The sequence below is a fragment of the Polypterus senegalus genome, chromosome 4 (assembly GCF_016835505.1).
Source record: "Polypterus senegalus isolate Bchr_013 chromosome 4, ASM1683550v1, whole genome shotgun sequence".
In the NCBI taxonomy this organism is placed as follows: domain Eukaryota; kingdom Metazoa; phylum Chordata; class Cladistia; order Polypteriformes; family Polypteridae; genus Polypterus; species Polypterus senegalus.
The window spans coordinates 101,552,604-101,579,479 of NC_053157.1; the positions used below are offsets into that span (position 1 = coordinate 101,552,604).

General features: G+C 38.8%; 1 protein-coding gene across 14 annotated transcripts in view; it reads left to right on the forward strand.

Moving 5' to 3' along the window:
- Positions 1 to 26,876, forward strand: part of adgrl3.1 (adhesion G protein-coupled receptor L3.1) — a 1,314,450-nt gene that overhangs the window by 1,241,556 nt on the left and 46,018 nt on the right. For 2 of the 14 annotated variants that reach the window (XM_039751107.1, XM_039751111.1), the window contains one exon: positions 8,109 to 8,160. The exons of 11 other annotated variants lie outside the window; for them this stretch is intronic. In XM_039751107.1, the coding sequence (XP_039607041.1) occupies positions 8,109 to 8,160 (52 nt within the window). Of the gene's footprint in view, positions 1 to 8,108; positions 8,161 to 26,876 lie in introns of those variants that run through there. One more of the 14 variants, XM_039751110.1, reaches the window with a different exon arrangement.

Consider the following 26,876-nt stretch of genomic DNA (forward strand, 5'->3'; position numbering starts at 1 on the left):
GGGAGACTCCTCCCGGTCCTTCCAGGGTTTTAATAAATTAACATGGTAGATCCTCTCGCTCGGTCGACGATTCGGTTGTTTAACTAAATAGTCAACGAGCCCCTTTCATTCCTTAACCTCGTATGGCCCCTGCCAATGAGCTAGTAGCTTTGAATGGGAGGTAGGGACGAGTACCATTACTCGATCCCCCGGGCGGAACTCCCGGAGGACAGAGTTGCGGTTGTAACACCGTGCCTGCGCTGCTTGCACATGGGTCACGTGGTCCTTTAGAATGGGCCTGATTTTAGCGAGCCTGTCGCGCAGTTACACCACATACTCCAATATATTGGAGGAGGGAAGGGCCTCAGTCTTCCAGCCCTCTTTTAGTACGTCCAAAAGTCCCCGGGGTTGTCGCCCTTACAATAGCTCAAAAGGGGAGAAGCCCGTAGAGGCCTGGGGCACCTCCCGGTAGGCAAAAAGCACGAGTGGTAGGAGCTGGTCCCAATTCCTGCCATCGGCGCTGACCACCTTGCGGAGCATCTGTTTAAGCATCTGGTTAAAACGTTCTACCAGCCCGTCTGTTTGGGGGTGGTAGACAGACGTCTTCAGGTGCTTTATTCGCAGTAATTTGGCAACCTCCTTCAACGTATCTGAGGTTCCAGGTGGCCGTCCTCTCGAAGATGCCCAGGTAAGACTCTATGTCGTCTGCCTCTGTCATGGACACCAGAGGCGGGGGCGTTGGACGAGGCGGGTCGGGCCTTACCCTTCAGGCTTCAGCCAGTTTGGCCTTCGTCTCCTCCAACTCCCGGGTGGTGTTGGCTTGCGCCTGCTGCAGGGCCAGGATCTGGGCGTTCATTCCCTGCAGCACCGTGTTGAGGTCTTGCCCTTCAGTCATTTCTCTCGGGCTATAGTATCCTGTCGACTACGCCACTGTAAAATAAGAGGCAAGAAACAGCATAAAGTTTTGGGGTTTTCTGGCCCCGTATATTGTGGACACTCCACAATAAACAAAACAGGTCATGATATAAACAAAAACAGTTCATATGCGCGATGCCGTTCAGAGGCGTCGGCGGCCATTTTATAGGGGAGGAGCCGGAAGTGGAGGAATGCTGGGAAGGAACCGTGAGGGAGGATGGGACTGCTGACGTCAAGGAAGATGGTGGAGGAAGGGCGGAAGTGGACGTACTGTGGGAAGATTACAATGGCGGAGCGTCTTTATTCCTGGAAGACAAAGGAGAAAGGCTAGTACCCCGCCACTCCCTGCCGGCGAACGTCTTTCGAAGCGGTTTAAGGTCCGTCTGTGGCCTCCTACTCGCGCATGCGTGACACAGCATATATATTATATGTATCAATTAGTTTTCCATGCAATTTGTTATTGGATTTGTTTCACACAAATTAAACCTTATAAAAATATTCTACTTTCTAAAAATTGCTTACAAATTTTCATTAAAAATCATTTTTACAGCTCATTGACTGAATTGGCATGTGTCATTCTTTCAAGTTCAAAATTCAGGCATATCACCTGAGAACAAGGCCCATATTTCTCATTCATTTGATTTATGAACTGAATCATTACCCAAGAATGAGTTTAAAATCTAATTCACTTATGATTCTCTGACATTTTGTCTAATTTTAATGATTTTTTTTTTATGTATTTTCACTATGTAGTCATGTTTCGTGTACTGAAATAGAACAATGTCATATGAATTAGTAGCATAGTGCAATGTCTGTTTATTAAAACAGGCACAATTGTAAAATGGTAGTTCTGTCTGTTTCGATCATGTAATGTATTTAGGAACCTCTGCTCATTGGATATGCTAGACCTTAAATCATTCTTTGTGAATCTTGTCTTGGTTCATCGGACACTGCAGCCATCTTGTGTAAGTAGAACAACAGTGTGCCTAGGCATTGTCACTGGTCATCAGACACTTTGTCTTTCTGCTTTTACAGATCAGCTTGTTAAACATAGAATTTATTATAAACAGTACATTGAAGAAGTATTTGCCCTTTCCTGATTTCCTCTATTCATAGCACTTGTTTCAGATTTTCAGACAAATTCAATATAATACAAAAGACTACCTGAACTTTTTATCTTTATTTTAATGTGAATTTTCCCTCCTCACAAATAAAAAGTTAACATATAACAGTGTATGCTGCAGCTCATAGGCAGCAGCTGCCAATCTCATGTATCACATGTCTCTGGACCATGGTAGCGCTCTTTCTCTATATTTAGTCAAACAGGTACACTACAGTATAGTTTTGCTAAGTATTATATATAGTATTTTTTTTTTACAATGGCCAAGTCACATAACGTTTTATTTCACATAACATACCATGGATGTTAAGAGGTGCATACCTGTATATGTAAGTTTTCCTGCTAATTTTTATCCTCCTACTTGGGTAAGTGTTATATAGTTGAAATTTCCAGGAAAATATTCCATGAACAAGGTCTTTGGCAAACACATCATATTTGCTGCGAAAAGCACAATTTTCAAAACACATCACTATTGCCTACTTTTATTTAAGCATTTTTCATTTCACTGAAAATTTCAATGTTGCATTATAATGTTGAGGACCTTGTCAAAAATATTTGTTTATGATTGCTGATTATGTCAGAACATCAGAAAACACACTATTCCCCCTTTTCTGCACATACTGTATACATTATTTTCCTAATATAATACATCTTAATAAGGTAAAAGAGTAAATAAAGGAAATTCCATTTAATTACATGAAATACCACAGTTCACATTATAGCACATCACTATGACTTAAATGCTATACATAAAAAAATTAAGTTTATTATGCAGCATGAGAACCCCTAAGAAAAATGCATTGTTTTTATCAAGAAAAAATGTTATATGTAATAGGAACACGGAAATACCAAAACACTAACATAAATTTATTAGAAAAGGTATGTCTTGTGTCAACTGCTGTAAATTATGCAAATTTAGTACAGGCCCTTCATGTGACATGTTTTCAAACAGTCATCAATGCAAAGCCTCATCTTTGTGTACTTATATTTTTTCTGTTGCTTGAGTATTGTGGGTACAATGCCAGTGTCTGATCTGCATGATAAACACCATTGCATTATTGTAGGCTACTATTGCACAAAGCTTAGTGACTTCTACATTTCCCCTGACATGAACAACAGTTGCAGCTTTGTGAACAGTGCTTAGAAGGCAAAATCTTTATTGTCCTTCTTCTTGATCACAGTCATTTAGCCTTTTTGCTATGCACTTACTTGCAGCATTGTGAACCTTCAGGTGACTGAATTAACCAGGCATATCATGATGATTTGATCCTACAGTGTTGTATACATCAGTTTCACTATCCATGTCAACGTATGATGACCAAATCACATTATCCTCACTATTGCTTGATTCAACTAATGATTCGGTTTCAGATTGTTCTAAAACTGGCTTTACAGCTTCTTGTTTACATGACATTGTGTGTTTATTGTAGGCTCTGCACCACTCATGAATATTGACGAGTTACCTTAGATGGGAAAAACACATAGAGATATTCATTTTTTTGTAGCATTATGTTATTTGATCCACTAAATTGATAACAGGGTTATTCACGCTTCACAGTCTACATTGGGTTATAACAGCTAAATCCTGAGAGACTCTCAGGGATTAATGTCAAGGAGGTTAACTTAAAGTCAGCATTAACTCATTGTTATCATATACTATCGTTCTATAATTCTATTGAACGAACACTTGTCATTGCCAAATTGGTCCTTCATGGAATTTCAGAAGTGACAGATTTCATAATTTTATGCAATTATGCCACTATGTTGTTATGAAATTTTAAAGTTTAGAAAATATGTTTACTACTTTGCATGTGATTATCAATGATATAAAGAGAAAACATAATGGGTAACAACAAATCTCACCTACATCTATATTTTACTGTTTAATCATAGCAATATCCACCTAACTTACTAAAATGGACAGCTGTGAATATTGTGAAGTGCCTGCTATCTCATCTATTTGCCAAAAAGGAAAAAACTAAATCTTTTGACAATGTTCACCCAAAGAAGCAACAATAAAATCAGTTTGTGTGGACTGTGAAATTCCAAAATTCTAGAAAACACATACAATGACAAAGTGAGCTGTCCTGGTATAAGTAAACTTAGAAAATACTTGTGTAAATTATTTGAAGTATTCCTTATTGACAGTAGGGGGATGCCCACTGGCCATTTACTCCTGCAAGTAAAGTAGTGAAGTTTTTCTTTTTCAAGACTTTCATGTATTTGAGGGAATGCTGCAAATCCACATGAATTTGAGTTACTAAATTTGCTTCTATGCTGGTGCTATGCTATTTCTACTTGCCTAACGTCAGCGTTATTAAAAACCATATTGTTGTATGGATGTAAATACTGCTTGTGTCTGCTACTACAAAACTTAATTTGCCAAAATGTAAGCTTTTCTTTTCTCTCCACAGAAGCATTTCTTGTCTCAAATAATGGTTTGTAATTAATAACTATGGACTACATTGTTAACTTACTATATATTAAGTATACTTCTTATTAGTTGCTTACTACACCCTTACTAGAAATTTACAAAATAATTCCAGTCTGAAATGTAGTTTTTTTCTAGTAGTGTGTGTATATCTGTATATACAGTAGTTCAAGAATATGACTTTTGATAAATAAAATCTATTGTATTGTTATGTTTAGTCTGCTTAAGATTTCCAAAGCACAGCATATATAGTTAAAATATTTACTAATGTAGGTTAATATTTTTCTTAAAGTAACTAAATTGTACTTTTACTTGAGTCATTTTATTCATATCATCCTTTGTTACATTTACTTCAGTGGTTTCCTTGTCTACTTAAGCAAATTTTTGTCTAAGTAACAATACTTTTAATTGTGGAGTTTTTTACTACCCATTTCACCTGGTGGAGACACTCTTGTTAAAGACCCCACTTTATTTCCATGGATACCTAGCTTTATCAAGAACTAATGCTTATTGCTCTTTTTTTCTCCATTTCTTACAATGAAAAGGAGGTGTACATTCTTAGCAGAAGAGGAAGGCACTTGGACCAATAAGGTGAAAGGGGCAGGGGCTCGAGCCACTGCAGTAACCCCTTTGTGCACATTTCCTAAGCAACACTCACGCAAACTAGTTTATGTTTTTAATCTATACTAATAACAGGCAAAGCCCTCACTGACTCACTCACTCACTGACTCACTCACTCACTGACTAACTCATCACTAATTCTCCAACTTCCCGTGTAGGTAGAAGGCTGAAATTTGGCAGGCTTATTCCTTACAGCTTACTTACAAAAGTTAAGCAGGTTTCATTTCAAAATTCTACATGTAACAGTCATAATGGTCGATAACGGTCGACAACGTCCGTATGTTGAACTTTCTTATTTATGGCCCCATCTTCACGAAATTTGGTAGGCGGCTTCCCTGCGCTAACCAAAACTGATGTACGTACTTATTTCAGTGGTATGACGCCACTGTCGGCTGCCATATTGAACTTTCCAAGGTCACTAATTCTCCAACTTTCCTGTGTAGGTAGAAGGCTGAAATTTAGCAGGCTCATTCCTTACAGCTTACTTTCAAAAGTTAAGCAGGTTTCATTTTGAAATTCTACGCGTAACGGTGATAACGGTCAACAATGTCTGCCGTGTTGAATTTTCTTATTCATGGCCCCATCTTCACGAAATTTGGTAGGCGGCTTCCCTGCGCTAACCAAAACCAATGTACATACTTATTTTGGTGGTATGACGCCACTGTCAGCCGCCATAATGAAATTTCCAACGTCACTAATTCTCCAACTTCCCGTGTAGGTAGAAGGCTGAAATTTGGTATTTATTTCGGTCGTATGATGCCACTGTCGGCCGTCATATTGAACTTTTCAATGGTCTTTGTTACTTATGGGCCCAGCTTCAAGAAATTTGGTACACGGGTTCCCAATGCTAGCTGAATCCTACTTACGTACATATATACGTCCATAGCCTGCAGCTCGGTCACCATGTGAGGCGGTGTTGGGTCCCCCATCCCAACGCCTCCCACGTTGTTGGCTGCCTGCCTATATAAGGTCGTCCGTCGCTCCAGTCTCTACATTTCCTTCCTTGCTTCGCCATGGGATTCACGTCTCCCTGCTGATAACTACAGCCTTTTTATTTAATCCACAGCTTCTCCGCAGTTTTATTGTTCATTTATTACGATTATAGTTATTGTGTAGGTATTTTAGACTTACTTTAAATTGTTCAGGTACCCATTTCCTTTATCATTCCAACCGTACCCCCATTATCATGTCTATTAAGGTGATCACCATCGATCAAAGAACTGTCACTTACCGAGTTGTTTCCATGCTCAGAGATGGCACCTACCTTTTCCATTCTCTTTGTTACATATTGCACGGCCATATCAGGCTCACTCTTGATATCCAGAGGAACATTGTGTCTTATGTATTGAATGACTGGGACAGGTTCAAGGTGTGGACTGATGACGGTACGTGAGATAATTATTCTACACAGGAGCACTATAAGACTGAAAGGCTTAAGCCCTTCACCTATGCATCTGTATGTTAGTTGATGGCTGCCAGTGAATTGTTCGGTTGTCGCTTTCAAGTGTACCGAAATGGCCAAATATTTTACACCTTGCGACAACCGCCAATGCCTTTTAAACATCTTAGATTGACAGGTGACGATTTCAGTAGTGGACACTTTGATGTTTATGAATGTTTAAACTCTCAAAAGCTGGATGTGAAGTTATCGATGAAACCGGTTGTATACTTACAACGCTTGACAGATGCCGAATGTCTCTTCAACACAAGCCCTACAAATACTGTCGTAATTGAAACAAACCATGAAACTCAAACCGATTATGACAGCAGCAATCCAAGCTGTGAGATTTGAAACAAGATTACTATTCACATGGCCAACTGTACGTTGCATGCTCAAGAGTAAGCTCAGCGCACAGCTTGGTCATATTACAACCGGAGGGCCAAACTCACAATGTGGTATACAAAGAGATCCTTATCAAATAATTATTGGTATATTTTCCCTCAGTTTAAAAAGGTTTAATTTTCTTCTTAATAAAAATTTTAAGGCAGTACTTCGCCGCTGCGAAGTGCAGGTATTTTGCTAGTCTTATATAAACAGTGCATTTCATTAAGTAAATTAACATCTGCCCTGTGATCGACTGGCACCTTATCCAGGGTTTGTTTCTGCCTTGCACTCTGTTATAGCTAGGATAGGGTCCTACACCACCTTCCACGTCCCTTCACCTACCACAACTCTGGTTTGGATTATGTGGGTTAGAAAATGACTTGACAATTAACATCTCTGCAATGTCTACCCTAACTGAGCTTAAAATCTGATAATTTTTTGTAGCTGGTACAAAGTCACCACAGCAAGACAATCTTAAAGGTAAACATCTTAAATTTAAAAACAAAAGTGTTTAGAAGAAGTGTGAGAGAAAACTAAAAAAATAAGATTTTAACACCAAAACGTTTAAAGTTGAGTCCTCACAAGTGATTCAGTATTGGTATATTTGATGTACTTGCAATGCATTTTGTATATTACATTATAGTGTGTCCAGGCATATACTGTATGTATATATAATATATATATATATATATACATAGATTAATAAAGTTTAACTAATCTAATCTTAATATTTATTTATCTATGTATTTATTTCTTTTAAGAGCTTTTGTAAAAACCATTAAATTTACTCTTGAGGACAAATACATTTTATCTATCTATCTATCTATCTATCTATCTATCTATCTATCTATCTATCTATCTATCTATCTATCTATCTATCTATCTATCTTAGTCATCATTTGCTTTTGGAAATGCCTGTTGATGGTGTTGTAATAAAGGTCCTATGCAAATTTCTGAAGTGTCTCACTGAACCACTTGCTTCAATCCAGTATATACAGTACATATACTGTATAGAAATTACCAAAACCATTTTCTGCTTTTATGTTAAATTAACTATAATAAACTAATGTGAACATTTGACTGCCAAAAGACAAATGTGGGCTTTGTAAACTGTTTTTTGTACATCATCTATTTGGTTTTGTTCATGTTTCTGCTGTTTCTCACTGTATGCTTAATTGTCTTTTTCTTTTCTTTTTTTTCTTCATGCTGTCGTTTAGAGTCCTACAGAGAGACAAGTATGGGAGTAAAATTAAACATATCTTATCAAATGTAATTAACCTTAATTTACTATCTTTAATTTATGAGTTAACAAAGGGAAAAACAAGAATTATTATTTTATTTTTCTTTATATAAATCTATATAATTTAAATGTTTCATACTGGCACATACATATAAATATTCAAAATTCACTAACAGTCACTTAGGGTTTTTCAAATAAAATGTTTTTTCTGTTGTAATTTAAAAATGATTATTTTGGATTCCTCATTAAGTAGTTAATCTTTGTCCCTAGTAAGTGGGTCATTTCGTTTGCCTTTTAACAAGTACAGTATTGTGAAACATAATTGTTTAAATGACTCATTTTAAAATAAAAAGACAATATTAAAAAATCCCATTATATTTATTGTTAATAATACAAAATTGAAACAAGGGTTGTGTTATTTAATGTCTGATTTTTATTCTTTAAGAGACATTAACATAGTAGATAACTAACTTTAAATAATAGTACCTTTAGTTAATTGCTAGTCTAGTCACAGAGTCAGTACCAAGCATTACTTTTTCTCCTTACACATCAACAGTTAACTAGTTTCCATTTGATTTTTCTTTGCCTGGAAATTTGTATTGTCTATGAAGGCTACATTTAAAGCAACATAAAGGTCTGCAGTGGCAATATACAGTATTTATTATGCTTTTCATAAAAGTGTGAATTATTGTTGTATATGAACTTTTCAAGCCCAGCCCTCTAAAGCTTCTTGTTATTTCTAAAATATAGATATGACAAACAGACTAAATACAGTATAGCATATACCTGTCTTTCAAATAGTTGAAAACAAATTTTAAAATGTAAAAATTTTGATATTTGGGAGGAGTTATGGTCTATATGTTTGTTTATTACATATGAATTTTATTATTACTGCCTGTATGTTTTCTTTTATTATATTAAGATATTTAAAAGTGATCATGAAAGGGTTTTAAAAATTTGTTCATACAAATATAATCCTATACTTTTGCGGCTTTTTATTTGAATAGCTGTTTATAATAATATGCATGCATTCTTAAACCCTTAATTCAGGATCATATGGTAGTGAGCCTATCCTAGCAACACTTTGAGTAAGGCCAGATATAGTGTGCCGTCACTTACACATGCACAATCATAGTTACACAAAGGTCAAATTGAAACCAACGATTACTGTGAGCAAAATCAAAGAGCCCAGAGCAAAACCTATGCAGGAAAAGGGATACCATTTAAACTCTACAGGAATGACTGTGTGTGATATATGAACATTGGATGCTGGATCCATACTACCCACTGCACCACCCTATGTAGTAGTTAAAGTGTCACACGCTTTTTTAGTTTCTTTTAAGTGTATTCAAAAAAATTTTTTTTTTTAATTATTTTTAAATGTCTTATTTATTTATGTTTTCTAGATATAATTACATGGTATTTCTTAGTTCTGTATGGTTAATATAGTGCCAACCAAGCAGGTATAGTTGTGAGGACTGTGACAGTCCTTTAATGTGTGAAAATGTGATACCTTAGCATGTATCTTATAGAGGTAATTGCCTGGAGAGTTAAAGATCAATGATGCAGGAGTATTATTTAACATTTTTTCAAGGGAACTTACAAAGTCTGCAATGTTGGACTTTAAAAGAACTTCAAATACTATGCCCTCCTCTAATGTGGTGATGACCCCAGACATGACTGGCAAAGCCACAAAATGTTTCAGTGCCATTTGTATTTGGCTCAGCAAAGTTCCTATCAGGCACACTGACAACACGTCCATCTCAGATGATAATTCAATTCCAGCTGTCTAGTTTTTTCTCGTTCATGTCAATCAACTGACTCATTTTGTTAATTCATTTTTATCAATAAGCAAGCAAAACCAGCAGATTCTAAAAGTGAACAGCTTAAATTTCCCTTCCACATTAAAGGCTTCTCTAAAACCCAAAAATTAGAGGTCCTACCTTCTGCACATATAATTTCATGTGTCATTTTAAAAGGATATTATGATAAAAAAAATGATTTAAGCTGATAATACAAAATTGTTGAAATTAATAAAAAATAGATAAAATGCAAAAAATCTATTGACCTGGGATAGATTCAGAAATCTGGCTCTCATCAGGCAACCTTGTACCTATTCGTGCATCAGAGTGGTTAGTGAAGTCCTTTCACTGAGGGTTGTCAAATAGTACAGGATCAAAGCTAGACTCCAGTGCTGAGAAAGGCTTTGTCTTATTCAAGCCTTTGATTGCCTCACAGACAATCTAGATAGACTTTGTGGAATACTGCTGTAGGATTTTGATTTGGACTTTGGAGGTGCCCCACCACTGCTGCACAGATGAGAAAAATCTACTTGATATATATATCACCTATATCTATATCTATCTATCTATCTATCTATCTATCTATCTATCTATCTATCTATCTATCTATCTATCTATATCTCCCAAAAACAGCAAAACTGCTTCACAAAAACTAAGTCCTTCAGTAATGTGCAGTTTAGGTACAAATAAAATTTATTTGAAATAGCAAACTTTAAATAAACTAAACTACACTCTGAAAACCCGGTGGGAGAAATTGGGGAAACCAACACTAAATTATTTTTGAGTTTAAACCTATAAACCTGATCTAATCTGGTAATTAATTCTAGAACCCAGGACCTTATCACCCACATTTACTATTTAATCTCAAGATATAAATTCCTCTACACATCTACTAAATTGTCCTTCTGTAACTAATCCTGGATGAGTTTCAGAGCCGTTCCAATCTACCCTGGCACCCGTTGTACAACTGAAGTGTCCATCTATATATGTAATGTCCTCCCAATACACCAAAGCAATAAATCATGTAGAGTTAGGGAAAATGTTCTCTGTTTCTTGCTACATTAGGTCCATAGACATTAATGAATATCGAGACTGCACTCTGACTTTGTAACTTTTATAGAAAATGCCAAATCTGCAACAAAAGATTGCCTGAAAAGAATTGTAACCCCTCCACTAACACTCAAGCCATGGAATGTTGGTGTGTGATTCCTGTATAAAATGACACTCAAGCTTAAAAGAAAAAAAAAAATTAGCAGATTGACAAATAACAAAGAGACGACATGCAACAAAATCCATTTTAGTAGGTTTTAAAGGAATATTGAACATTGCCAGTTAAATTATTTAGTTTTCTTTTCCCTCCATTCCTAGTCTGGCACTACACATAACTATCTTATCTAAAGTGAAAAAAGAGGTGTAAATCGAGATCGATGTATTCTGCACTTTCCTTTAAAGATTTAGCATTTACTGATGCAGTTGACATTATAACCACCTGTACTCACAGAACTCACTAAAACATCACTCATCAAGGACAACTTGTTGTCATAAGCAGTGGTCTTCAAATCACCATCAAATGCTACACTCATTTGCAATTGCTCCTTTTTACAGAAGGTTGCTTGTTAGCTGAAGAGGCAAATTCTTAACTGAGTTCACTTTACTAACACATTTAGCCTTAATATTCTCTCCCTCTTCCACCTTCCTCTTCCGTCTACTCAGAGTAACTTATTCTTGTTACATTTGTGTTCCTAATCCAATTTCAGACATTTTCTCAACTTGTGACAATCCTAATGTTAATTGCAGCAACTTCGATTCTGCAGTAGGGGGATATTGTCCTCTAGCTAGAACGGGGTCATCACTCACCCCTCTTATTTATCACAACAGTAGCATCAGTCAGAGCTACTGGCAGCTTATGCAGGACATCACCATATCCATTACAATTAACAGGAGTCACACCAATTTTAACAGACTTAGCTTTCATTCTTCTATTCTTAGGAGTAATTGGTTTTATTTCTGAGTGTTCCACCAGCTTCAACGGGCTCACCCAAAGCATTACTGTCCACCCTACTGTTTGCAGGCACTTCCAGGACCACTGCATTTTTTAACTAGCAGTTGTCACAGGAGTCTTGTCTAAAAGAAGTATACCCCAAATTGAGCACCCCTTACTAATGCTGGCATCAAGATTCACTACATTGGAGTCATGATCTGAGGGCTCATCCAACCCATCAGACAAATCCTCTGTAGTGCTCTTGTCAGAATGAGCACTTCATTGCCCATAACATCAACCCGTTTACACTCACTGACCTTGTTATCGACTCTCCCACAACTGAAACATTTTTTCGATTTGGATGAAACTAATCAAAATCACCCATCTTAAACAACCATTAGCGTTATGTAGTAACACCTGCCTTCTACAAGAAATAACATGCTTCACATCAGGTGTTTTACATCCCAGAGGAATCATTTTACTATCGGATAAGATTTTGCCATAGTGGCATAGTTCTTTCTTTACTAAATCATTTTTCAGGAATGTCAATTCAAACCCAGCCACAGGGGATGCACAAACCAGTGAGTTTCTTCATGCTGGTCCCAAGCCCGGATAAATGAGGAGGGTTATGTCAGGAATGCAACCTTTGTACAATTTTGCCAGATCAATATGCAGACAACAATACAGATTTGCATACCGGATCAGTTGAGCCCCGGACTAACAATGGCTGCTACCAGTACTGTTAGCCAACAGGTTGCTTGCGGAAATTGGGCTGCTGTTGGCTAAAGAAGGAGTAGAAGAGGTGGGAGACGTGTCTGGAGGCAGGAGGAGAGGAGGAAGGTAAAGAGAGTGGAACTGAGGGTAGGAAATTTGAATGTTGGCAGTTTGACTGGTAAGAGGATAGAGATAGTTGATGTGATGGAGAGAAGGAAGGTTGATATATTGTGCATGCAAAATGAAAAGGGAATAAGGCCAGGTCGATCGGAGGTGGATTCATATTGTTCATGGTTTTGATGGGAGGAGAAATGGGGTAGGGGTTATTTTGAAGGAATCATATGTCAGGAGTGTCAGACAGAGTGATGATTATGAAGGTGGAAATTGAACGTATGATTATAAATGTTGCTAGTACATATGTCCAACAAGTTGGGTGTGCAATGGATGAGAATGAAGATTTCTGGAGGGAGTTGAATGAAGTAATGGAAAATGTACCCAAGGGACAGAGAGTGGTGATTGGATTGGATTTCAATTGACATGTTGGTGAAGGGAACAGAGGAGATGTGTGATGGGTAGGTGTGGTGTCAAGGAGAGGAATGAAGAAGGTCAGATGATAGTGGATTTTGCAAAAAAAATGGATGAGAATGGCTGTGGTGAATATATATTTTAAGAAGAGGGAGGAACATTGGGTGACATACAAGAGTGGAGGAAGATGCACAGAGATAGATTATATCCTACACAGGAGGGTCAATCTGAAGGAGACTGAAGACTGCAAAGTGGTGGCAGGGGAAGGTGTAGTTAGGCAACATTGAATGGTTGTCTGTAGGATGACACTGGAGATCAAGAAGAGGAGGAGAGGGTGGGCAGAGCCAAGGATCAAATGGTGGAAGTTGAAAAAGGAAGACTAGAAGGTTGAGGTTAGGGAGGAGGTAAGACAGACACTGGGTGGCAGTGAAGAGTTAGCAGACAGCTGGGCAACCATAGCAGAAGTAGAAAGGGTGACAGCAAGAATGGTGCTTGGTGTGACATCTGGACAGAGCTAGGAGAAAAAGGAAACCTGGTGGTAGAATGGGGAAGTACAGGAGAGAATACAGACGAAGAGCTTGATAAAGAAGAAGTGGGATAGTCAGAGAGATGCAGAAAGTAGACAAGAGTACAATGAGATAAGGTTTAAGATGAAGATAGAGGTGGTAAAGGCTAAAGAAAAGGTGTATGGTTGGATACTAAGGAGGGAGAAAAGGACCTGTACCAATTGGCTAGACAGAGGGACTGAGTTGGGAAAGATATGCAGCAGGTTAGAGTGACAAAGGATAAAGATGGAAACGTAATCACAAGCCAGGAGGGTGTGTTGAGCAGATGGAGAAAGTAATTTGAGAGACTGATGAATGGAGATAATGAGAGACAGAGTAGGTTGGATGATGTGGCGATAGTAAATCAGCAAGAATAGGGGGGATGTGCAAAGGTGTAGTAACTATAGGGAGATAAAATTGATGAGGCACAGCATGAAGTTATGGGAAAGAGTACTGGAAGCTAAGTTAAGAAGTGAGGTGATGATTAGTGAGCAGCCATATGGTTTCATGCCAGGAAAGAGAACCACAGATGCAATGTTTGCTCTGATGGTGTTGATGGAGAAGTACAAAGATGGCCAGAAGGAACTGCATTCTGTCTTTGTGGACCTGGAGAAAGCATATATGACAGGGTGCCTTGAGAGGAGTTGTGGTATTGTATGAGGAAGTCAGGAGTGGCAGAGAAGTACAGGATATGTAAAAGGGAAGTGTGACAGTGGTGAGGTCTGAGGTAGGAGTGACAGATGCATTCAACGTGGATGTGGATTTACATCACGGATTGGCTCTGAGCCCTTTTGTTTTTGCAATGGTGATGGATAGGTTGACAGACAAGATTAGACAGGAGTGCCCCGGACTATGATGTTTGCTGATGACATTGTGATGTGTAACGAGAGTAGGGAGCAGGTTGAGGAGACCATGGAGAGGTAGAAATATGCTTTAGAGAGGAGAGGAATAAAGGTCAGTAGGAACAAGACAGAATACATGTGTGTAAATTAGAGGGAGATCAGTGGAATGGTGAGGATGCAAGGAGTAGAGTTGGCGAAGATAAATGAGTTTAAATACTTGGGATCAACAATACAGAGTAATGGGGATTGTGAAAGATAGGTGAACAAGAGAGTGCTGGCAGGTTGGAATAGGTGGAGAAGAGTGTCAGGAGTAACTTCTGGCAGACGGGTATCAGCAAGTGTGAAAGGGAAGGTCTACAGGACAGTAGTGAGACAATTTACGTTAAAGAAATTGAAAACTGTGGCACTGACTAAAAAAATAGGAGGCACAAATGGAAGTGGCAGAGTTAAATATGTTAAGATTTGCATTTGGTGTGACGAGGATGGATAGTATTGCGAACAAGTACATTTAAGGGTCAGCTCAGGTTGAGCAGTTTGGAGACAAAGTCAGAGAGGTGAGATTGCATTGATTTGGAAATGTGCAAAGAAGAGATGCTGGGTATATTAGGAAAATTATGCTAAGGACAGATCTGCTGGGCAAGGGGAAAAGAGAAAGGCCTAAGAGAGGTTTTATGAATGTGGTGATAGAGGACATGCAGGTGATGGGTATAAAAGAGCAGGATGCAGAGGACAGGAAGATACAGAAAAAGATTATCCACTGTGGCAACCACTAACGGGAGCTGCTGAAAGAATAAGAGGCAATTCATTAGAGATTATACTGTACCAATTTATAAGCTAAAATCTCCCACTAAGAAATACAACAACTGCTTTATTCACTTGGCAAATGAACTCTACCTTTTTTAACCCAGCTCTTAACAATTTCTGCAATCTTGACTCCATGTATTCTTGTAAGTTTCATGTGACAATAAACTTGGCCTTTTTTTTTTAATACACCTCTGTTGAAATGCTCCTTTTTGTATGATAGACTGGAACCTTTTGTTGAAGTACACAAAATTTTGCTTGTAGCATATTACAAATGGTGTTGATGGGTTTATAGGATCAATACTGTCATATGTACAGAGTACAGTTAAATTGTTATTTGCATGAGGTAATCAACAGCAACATGTCGCTACTGTGTGGCATCATGATTAGTGAGAAATATAGGAATAATGCTGCATATTGAACAAAGTCATTAGTGGAGTCCCTCAGGAATCTGTGCTTGGAACATTACTCATTTTGTTTACATTATTGATATGGATGTGATCTTTGCAGATAATACTGTAATTTAAAGGATCACAAATATTGAGGAAGCTGCTAAAAAACAAAAAAAAATAACCTGCACAATCTTTAAAACAGACCACACATATATAATGTAGTTTAATATAGAGAACTGAAATGTTTTAGATGTGGGTTAATGGAACATTAAGAGAAGTTTAATGCAGTATCTGTATACTTTTCATTTAATTCATTTTAGCGCTATGAATATATAGTAGCTGTATAAGTGTGTTTTCTGTTGGGCAGTTTTTTTTCTGTGTCTTTCTCATCGATTCCATGGTGCATGGTGTTTGGAGTCAATTCAAGAGGCTTGTTGAAAGAACGTTCTGTGTTTCCGGTAAAGATTCAAATGTACAGTACAAAAGAATTATTCTTTTTAATAAAAAACAATTATCTATTGGTTTTTTAGCTTGCTTATTTAGAACAGAGGTTGCTGTGGTTAGCTGACTGGGGAGGATAAAAAAAATTAAAACTCCAGCCAACAAGATACTGAAGAAAGTAAATATCTAGGGGTTTCAAGGACAAAAGACTGACCAGCCCCCATTGGGCATTCTTTTAAACATAATTGTGTCAAAGTACTTTATAACTGTTTTGATGCACTGTTCTTTGTCAAAAGTTGGCATATAATATGACACACCAAAGTAGAATTATTTAATCAGATGGCAATTGCACAATATACCACCACAAAACCTGTAAGAGAAAATAAAGAATTGCAGAGGACAGTAATGATGGCAAATCTTTAAATTGCAATACATATTATAATCTATTATAACAAGTACAAGAAACAAAATGTTTAGAATCTCTCTCAGTAAAGTATTCATTAAAACATTAAAAAGCCACCTCAATACTCTTATAAATTTTGGCTCTTGCAATAATAAGCATATCAGTTGTTCAGGATCCGATATTATGACAGGGTCTATAGTGGGCAAGCACTCCAAAATATAAGAAGGAGCACAATTCTTTTGAGCTTTATAGGTTTTGATGATTACTTTTGTTCTGTTCTGTATGTTGTATTTACCTTCATTTTTGACACCCACTGCATGCCCAACATACCTGGAAAGTGGTCTCTCTTTGAACTACCTTTTCCAAGATTTCTTCAATTTGTTTTTTTTCTCTAAAAGGGTTTTTTTTGGGGGGGAATTTGTCTGGGTTTTTTTTGGGGGGGTGGGATTTGTCCTTGTCTTCCTAGAGGCAGGACCTGTTAAAGACCATCACATCACTTTTTGTGTGATTTTGGGCTGTACAAAAATACAGTTTTATTGTATTGTATTGTATTGTATTGTAATATTAATATTATAAAGACTCTTCATTTTAAAACAATGTTAAAAAAAGTTATTTTCAAGCACAGACCTGACACTGAGATCCTTTAATGAAACTAACTGTTTTAGCCATTGCCTACTGAAAGGTCTCAAAAGATGCAAACAGTGTTGATCTGGTGTTAGCAAGGTATGCATTAGAACAGATTGTTTAAAATTCTGCAGAATTTGTATTCAGAATACATATTACAGCTCTTGCTACTTACACGTCCAAAATGACGCAATTTTCAATGAACATGTTTATGTTAGGTATAGGCCACTTGATACTGAAGTGTCAACACCATGTTGACAATTTGAAGCACAAATCTTTGTAAATGCTGCTTCAGGGCTTGTTTCAAATCCCCTTGGGATTAATAAAGTATCTATCTAAGTTCAAACAATGCACAATGCCTGAGCAAACATATTCTGAAAGCCTGCTCCATCACAAAACTAAACCTGGACACACATGAAGCTTTTATTGAAAAGAGAATGGAGGCAAATTTGGATGACATCTTGAGAAATCTCCTCTGTCATCTTCAGGAGGTGCTGTCTTGGTGTACTTTTAGTTACAGACTCATTTCTCCATGGTGTGATAAGAAATACCTCTGGGGATCTTTCATGCCACTGCTGTCAGGAAATTCAGTTCTTCCTCCTGATGTCCCAAACTAAATGCTTCATCTTGCAATTTCTACAAAATAAATTTATTTATTTATTTACTTATTTATTTATTAAGTGATTGATTGCATTATTTGGCCTGTGGATGTTAAGGCAAAACGTTTTCTACAATCTGTGGGAGTCTCTGACAATGCATACCTTTAGCAGTGTCAAACATAAACCCACAAAGCATAACATTTGAGACAATGATTTTTATATTTTAAACAAAAAAATACTATAAAGGTCTTCTTAATTTTTATTTATTCTGCCAAAATGTTTTATATCTTCATCAGTACAGAACTTTGGTAAGATGCTTACTAATTTAAATTACGTTACATTAAAATAAATTTGTTAAAATGTATTAATAATCAATCTGAGAAGCACTTGCTATTAGTGAAGATCATAAAAAGCTCAAGAGGTTCCACTTAGGACAGAACACATTGTTAATGGTCCATAATTTCCATCAGAAGAGAAAACAAATTCACCACCCACTTGATTTTTGAGCATTTCGTTTATTGTCAGTACTAATTAAATTAAGTAATTTTATGCATATGTAGCAGTTAACTCAAGAAAAGTGACTTTTGAAATGTCTAGATATACAGCATATGAGACAATCTTAATGAAGCAGGACTCGTGAGTAGTGATGAAGGGACTCTTGAGAACTGATATATAATAAGCAACACTGGGGAATTATAATAATGAGAAATACTAAAAATTAGGATTTCCTAAAATGGACATCATAAGCGCATCCATTTCCATATGTAATTTATGTGGCATGTGTATATACATGTTAGCATAAAGTCTCTACATAAGTTTACAAGTACAGTATATAGAGTGTATGTGTGAATATATCAGTTAAGAATTAAGTATGTTATACTCAATGGTTAGCTATTCAAACAATGCCTAAACAAAAAATAGTCCAATAACAATACAATTAAAAGATGCTAACTTTGAATGTTCCCACTGACCTGCTGGGTGTTTGGAAGATAATGATTTGGCTGAAACCACTGACAGTCATCTGCCCTAAAAGAAGTGAAATTTATGATGCTCAGAAATGAAAACACACATTTGAGCATACTGGACAGTAGTTTATTTTTTTTTTAAATGTACATTCAGTATGACACTCAGCTTTCAGTGTTCTTTCCACACCACTGCTTTCAAAACCTCAGATATGAAGTTGGATCCATTTTGCAGGGAAACTATATTAATTTTTGTACTTTTATTTTTTGACACTAAGTTTTAGACAAAGGAAATCATTTTACAGCTGCACAAATTTATCATATATTGTTTGATTTATAGAATACTGTTTCAGTCTGTCACTGAAATATACATGCTGAGTATATAATTGTAATAGAATTACAAAAATATCCCTAGAAGGATGGGTGTCAGTTTGGTAACCTCACAACAATTTCAACAATTTACAGCACAATGGCAGTGAATGCTACGATGCTTCACGAAGGTTTGTTCAACCAAGTGCAGATCTTATGAAACCTTGCCTCCCATTTCATTTCCAAGACAGTTAGCTCTTCATTTGTCCTCTGGGGGAAATCTGTCTTTTTACAGCTGCTCAAATAAATAAAGACAAATAGTATTGTAATATGATGACAAACAACAAACATGTCTCAGTTACATACCAGAATGACTAAAAAGGCATGCCTCCCCTGAGTTTCAAAATGTTGTATCATACTGCATTCCCACTCTGCATGTCACACCAGTGTTTCAAAATCTCATTCACAGAGCTGTGTTTGAACTTTTCATATCACCCTCAAGTTTAAAAAAACACATTTTTGTCAGCTTAGTGTTTCAAAATGTCATTTATTTAGCATTAATTGTACTGTGTGTGTTGCTCTTAAGTTTCAGAACTCCACCTCATATTTTATTTGAGCTGTGCATGTTATCACCATTTTTCAAAAACTCGATTTGTCAGTTAAAACAAATCTAGATTGATTGTGCTTCTGATTAGTATTGAAAAATAAAACCACTAAATGATACATATGACAAATTCTGAAAAGTAGAGTACATAATACTGCAAAAAAGAGTTTTAGGGATATAAATCAAAACACCTCTGTCACCATCATACAATTCCCCTTTTGCCTCTTATTATTGTTATCACTGCTATTATCCACCTTAATAGAAGGATAAGTGTCTGTGTGCCTGTGTGTCTCTCGGGTTGTTATATCTCTGTCTTTCCAACAGATGGAACTTTACAAATGTTAATACTGCTTTTATGCATCCCATACCAGATGGCATGTAACTTAGACATATGCATATTACTACACATGTTTGGGATGTGCCATCTGTTGGAATGACAAATGTAGTGGTTCTTATTACTACTTGAATTGAAAAATATACTGCTCAAAAAATTGAAGGAACACATTTTAATCAGAGTATAGCATCAATTCAATGAAACAGTTGGATATTGATCTGGTCAGTTAAGTAGCAGAGTAGGTTGTTTATCAGTTTCAGCTGCTTTCGTGTTAATGAAATTAACAACAGGTGCACTAGAGAGGCAACAATGAGACAACCCCCAAAACAGGAATGGTTTAACAGGTGGAGGCTACTGACATTTTTCCCTCCTCATCTTTTCTGTTATTTTCACTAGTTTTGCATTTTGCTATGGTCAGTGCCACTACTGGTAGCATGAGGTGATACCGCCACCCTTAAGTGGTTGCACAGGTAGTCCAACTTCTCCAGGATGGCACCTCAATATGTGCCATTGCCAGAAGGTTTGTTATGTCTCCCAGCACAGTCTCAGGGGCATGGAGGAGATTCCAGGAAACAGGCAGTTACTCTAGGAGAGCTGGACAGGGCCATAAAAAGTCCTTAACCCATCAGCAGCACTGGTATCTGCTCCCTTTTGCAAGGAGGGACAGGATGTCCTCTAGTGGGCCTTTTGATCATGCCCAGCACCGTGGAGCTCAATTGGCATGTGACAGACATGAAAGGGTCTGGAGAAGCTGTGGAAAATGTTATGCTGACTAACATCGTTCAACATAACTAGTTTGGTGTTGGGTCAGTGATGGTCTGGGGAGGCATATTCATGTAGGGATGCACAGACCCTCTACAGGCTAGAAAACAGCACCTTGACTGCCTTCAGGTATCGGGATGAAATCCTTGGACCCATTGTCAGACCATATGCTGGTGCAGTGGGTCTTAGGTTCCTCCTGGTGCATGACAATGCCCAGACTCATGTGGCGAAAGTATGCAGGCAATTCCTAGAGGATGAAGGAATTGATACCATTGATTAGCCCCCATGCTGACCTAAATAACATAGAACACCTCTTAGACATTATGTTTCGGTCCATCTGATGCTGCCAGGACTTAGTGATGCCCAGGTGCAAATCTGAGAGGAGATTCCCCAGAACACCATCCATCATCTTATTAGGAGCATGTATGGCACATGGGGGCCATACAAACTACTGAGTATGATTTTGAGTTGCTGTAATGAAAGTTCCTGGGTATGACGTTAAACTGCATCCAGGCCTGCAAGCGGTCCTCCAACTTGTAGGGAAATCATGGGGGTTGGTGGCAGAATTAGCACTCCGGCCACTGTGAAAAAAAAAAAAAACTTCACAAAGCTCCAGACTACAGAAAGGACTCCTTTTTTCTCTCCGCGGGAGTAGCTCTGCTGCATCCGCCCATAGGAAGGCTGCTTGCATCATGAAGGGGGGAGCCCTCGGGAGCCCCATCCCCAGAAGAATCAAAACCGTTGGAGTGCCAATAGGGTCAGTTCTGTTGGGGATCAGAACTGGTGTGGTGCTGAGGTGTCGACTGCTGCATGGCAGCACTCGGGTCCCAATTTGAGGAGGCCCATATGGGTGGGTGCACGGAACGTCATATCTCTCCAGCAAGATGATCATCTTCTTCTGCTGTCAGAGGAGCTCTGTAAACTCCACATTTCAGTGGCACCACTCTCTGAGGTGCACAGACTGGGGACTGGCCAGATCTCTGTAGGTGGATACACCTTTTATTGGTCTGGTCAGTCTGATGACTGTCATACTCGGGGAGTAGCTGTTGCTGTAGCGGATTGGCTTCTTCTGATGGTGTCCGATGTCACTCATTTCAATGATCGTATTATGGGACTCAGATTACGGCACTCCCTGGGTGCCTTGTCTGCTGTCTCAATGTATGCTCCAACCATGAGTGAGTGATGTCTCGGTGGTTGATAGGTGCCCACGAGGTGACACTCCTATGGTCATGGACAACTTAATTGCAGCCACTGGCACTGACAGGGCTGGCTATGAGGATTGTCTCTGTCCAAATGGGTCTGGTGACTGTGGTGAAAGTGGCTCCATGTACCTTGACTTTGCAAAAGGTCAGGGCCTGCAAATCGCTGGTTCCTGGTTCCAGCACCCTGAACTGCATCGTTGGACTTGGTACTCCAATACTGGTGGTGTGGTGAAGGAAATTGATCACATCGTTGTGGGCAGATGCTGGAGGCTCTTGCAAAACTGCAGGGCCTACAGAAGTTCCCAGTTTGTGAATTCTGACCATAGACTTGTTGCTACTCTTAGCATCCAGCTTAGGTCCAGGAGGTTACCACCTACTAGGAAAATGAGCCTGGACTTGGCCAGACTCCAAGACCAGGCTGTTTCTAATAAGTTTGTACGCAAATTGTGTGAGGAACTTTCAGATTTGGGTATGACTGCCAATCCTAATGTGATGTGGGAGATCTTCCGTGACAGGGCCCTGAAGACTGCTGTGGGTTGTGTTGGCGTTACCGGTGTTCCCAGAAGGAAGTGTTTCATCTCGCAGGGCACCCTGGATATCATTGAGAGGAGTCACAGTACACAGTTCAATGGCAACTCTGGCCTTTACCGGGAACTGAGAAGGACGGCTGCGAGGGCAGATAAAGAGGCGTTTGTTAGGGGAGTCTGTGAGCAAGTGACACACCATCTGTGGTCCAGCGACCCACGTCCTGCTCACAGAGGAATCAAAGCATTACGCACATCTGAATCTGTTCCTCGGAGAGTTGCAGTCAGGGCAGTTGATGGAATGGTCCTTACAGATGACACTGCAGTTGTGACCCACTGGGCTGGCTACTTTGAGGAGTTGTTCAAAGCTGATCCTCCGGCTAGGACATTGGATATTTCTGGGTCCACAGTTCTTGGGGCTGATCCTCCAATTAGTTGTGAACCACCCAATCTCACTGAGATTGCACAGGTGGTGAACCAGCTGAGGGGGGGAAGGCTCCAGGGACCTGTGGTATCTGGGGTGAACTTCTCAAGGCTGGTGGTAAGGCTGTCCTCCTGGCATTACAAGCAAACTTTGCTTTCATTTGGGAGACTGGCATCATCCCAACTGACTGGAAAATGGGACTTGTCGTCCCTATCTGGAAAAGGGAAGGGTGATCGCCTGCATTGCAACAACTACAGGGGGATAACACTGCTCTCGGTGCCAGGTAAGGTCCTTGCTAGGATCGTCTTCAATAGCATCCATGATCACTTGCTCACCTACCAGCGACTGCAACAGTCTGGTTTTACGCCTAAAAAGTCTACCATCGACCGCATCCTGGCATTGAGGGTTCTCATAGAGCACATACGTGAATATCGGCAGAGTTTCTTTGCAGCCTTTGTCAATTTTCACAAAGTGTTCGACTCAGTTGATCAAGCTGCCCTGTGGGACATCCTGAGGGTTCGTGGGATCCACTCGAGGTTGCTGGATATCATGGCTGTCCTGTACACTGGTACTGTGAGTGCTGTGCAGAGTGGAGGCAGGTCCACTATGTTTTTCCCAGATGATTCTGGGGTTTGTCAGGGGTGTGTTCTTGCTCCTACTATGTTCAATGTTTGTATGGACTGGGTGTGGAGCATCTGTTGGTGAAGAAAGATTCACGGATCTTGACTTTGCTGACGATGCTGTTTTCTTTGCAGAGTCAATGCAGGATGTGATTGGGGCGCTTCAGCGATTGAGTGAGGAGTCTGAGTGTCTTGGCTTGCAAGTGTCCTGGATAAAAACCAACATCCAGGCCTTTAATGACCTCTTGGGCACAGCCATCAGCAGTGTGTCTGTTTGCGGAGAGTGTGTTGACCTTGTTGAGAGGTTTACTTACTGTACCTTGGCAGTGACATTCATGTCTCTGGTGACTCTTCCTATGAAGTCAGTAGACATATTGAGAGAACATGGGGGGTCATGAGGTCGCTTCAAAGGGGTGTGTGGCGCTCCCGATATCTATGCAAAAGGACTAAGGTCCAAGTCTTTAGAGTCCTGGGGCCTCATGTATAAACGGTGCGTACGCACAGAAACGTTGCGTAAGAACTTTTCCACATTCAAATCGCGATGTATAAAACCTACACTTGACGTAAATCCACGCACTTTTCCACGGTACCTCATACCTTGTCGTACGCAAGTTCTCTGCTCGGTTTTGCAGACTGGCGGCACCCAGCGTCAAAGCAGTGCTACTGTTCCTGTGTGGTTACACCTTATTTTCCTGACGCGGCTTTATAAATACACCGAAACTAACCGCATATTGTTTATTAGTGTAATGCATCTGATTGTAATTAACTTGTAACAATATAATGGTAGAGGGAACAGCCATAGTATTCCAAATACCATAACTGCTTTAGCGTTTTTACTCTCACTTTTTCTTATTCTTCTTTTTTTAGCTCCTCTTGTTAGGAGTTGTCACAGCGGATCATCTTTTCAATATTTCTCTCACTGCACCACTCAGAGTATTTATATCACTGTATCTGAGTGTGAATCACAGCAGCAGCTGATCGGAAAGGGAATTATCAGTATACAGCTTCAAGGACACGCTGTCTCAGCCACTGCAAAATGTTTTAAAGCCTTTCCTGTACGGACCTCGCGGTTCAGAAACAGAAACGATATCATTTATAAGGTGAAATTCAACAAAATATGTTTATTAAATTATACAGATAAAACTTTAACTTCATTTAAATAATCTATATTCTTCACTGGGAGTGTCGTTAAGGATAGAATAATTAAACATGTACTACGAAGATATTTGAATGTTCTTTAAACGTTTTGAAGAATCGGCGCTAAGCTTACAGATGGCTTAACTTCTATTACAGAGCTGATTGTATGGCGTTCGGTTACTTGGGGAAAGAAAAGCACTGACTGCAGTGACAGCTACGCCAATATATATTGAATATAAAACAGAAAGAGAAAATAACAACACAGCTAAAAACACAGAGAAAAATTTCGGCAAAAGTTAAATGCTTGTGTCATGAGCACGAGGCGGCTATACAGTGTCCGCAACAGACGTAGCCATTCACTGTGCATAAGCTACCTTACTGACAGGCGGGCGAAGGAGCCACCGATTCTTCCTCTGCCCAGTGCCACCACAAGCCTAGAGCCGCCCTGATTGTACTGCTGCAATAAATTATTTCATCAAGTGAAACACATGTTTAATAACGTGCTTTAACTCCTATCATCATGAAAATGATATCACGTATACATCTCAGTATTTTAGTTATTCAGAGAACTGTAATATTACGAATGTAATTGATTCTGTGTCCAGTTGTAGGAAGAGAGCCGGTTTAAAAAGCAAGTAGTGATTCACACACATAGAGCACATAGAAGATCAAATACAAAACAAAGCATTTAACGTGCTACTTTAATTACGATGTGATTTGAGAAACTGGTTAATTAAACGATTTTAAGATGAAGTTTATGATGTTCTACTTTAATGACAAAATAAACTACGTGATTAAAGTGGAAATGTCGAGATTGAAGTTGACATTTCGTGCTTTTTCCTCACTGTGTGCCTTTTTTCTCTGTACCCTAATAAGCTTTCATATGACACTCAGACAGTGGGCTTACAACTCGGCTTTTCACGGCAACTTTGATATGTGACTTCTTTTTTATTTCCAGCACTGTGCGATTTGTGAATGTGAGCTTTCAAGTTTCTCCAACACGCTATGTCACTCAATCAACTTCCTTTTGTTGATTATACCACGGTTTATTTGAACAAATAGTATGTTTTTCATTTGCCTCCACTTGGTATTCGCTGAAATTCTTATATTTTCCCCCGTGCTGTTCCCATTGTCTTTTCACAGAAGGCTGCGCTTAAGGGCGATTTATATTGATTTGCATATTCAAATAGGCGTAATTCCGTGAGGATTTGGGGCGTTACATAATGCGCGTGCACGAGCGTTAGTTTTCACGCTGATCAGAATTTATGTAGCGGAAGAACATGGAAGTTGGAGTACGCACAGATTCCTGCATCTGGATTTTTCTGTGCGTAAACACATTTCGGCTTTTGTGCTTACGCCATGTTATAGTGTGAGTTCTACGCACGGCGTTATACATGAGGCCCCTGGTGCTTCCTGTCTTATTATATGGTTGTGAGACATGGACGCTATCCAGTGACCTGAGACGAAGACTGGACTCCTTTGGTACTGTGTCTCTCCAGAAAATCCTTGGGTACTGTTGGTTTGATTTTGTTTCGAATGAGCGGTTGCTCATGGAGTCCAAAATGAGGTACATTAACTGCATTGTGAGGGAGCGTCAGTTATGGCACTATGGCCATGTGGCGTGTTTCCCCGAGGGTGATTTGGCTCATAAGATCCTCATTGTTTGGGACTCATGTGCTTTTTTGAGTACTTTACATTTCAATAGATGGTTTACTGTAAACATTAACACCGAGGTCTACATTGATTACTTAAATTTCAACAAGTTTTAAATGGGTAGCACAGCTAGTCATTATTATATTTGATGAAGATATATCAAACGTAAATGTATGTCTTGTTTCATCTGTATGATAAAACAATATTAGGAAGAGGTAGATTGTGGGTTCGTGGGTTAGAATTATTAAATATTAAATTCACTTGGTTGATGCTTTCTTTGGACGACATTATTGGCAAGATACAGGTGGACATAGTAAAGTTGCTAGGGATAAGGATTGTGCTATTAGAACTGAAATATAGGTTATGGATAGTACGGTAAGGAGAACTATATTCTATATTTAAGAAAATAGTTCCTGATCCTATGCTGTGGCCAAAATGACTTATTTACTGATCACCTATTTGAGCTTTGAAAGAATGTGTCCACAATGATTGGATGTTGCTGGTAAGTCAAATGTATTTTTTTGAAAGCAGGTCCGGATGTGTTT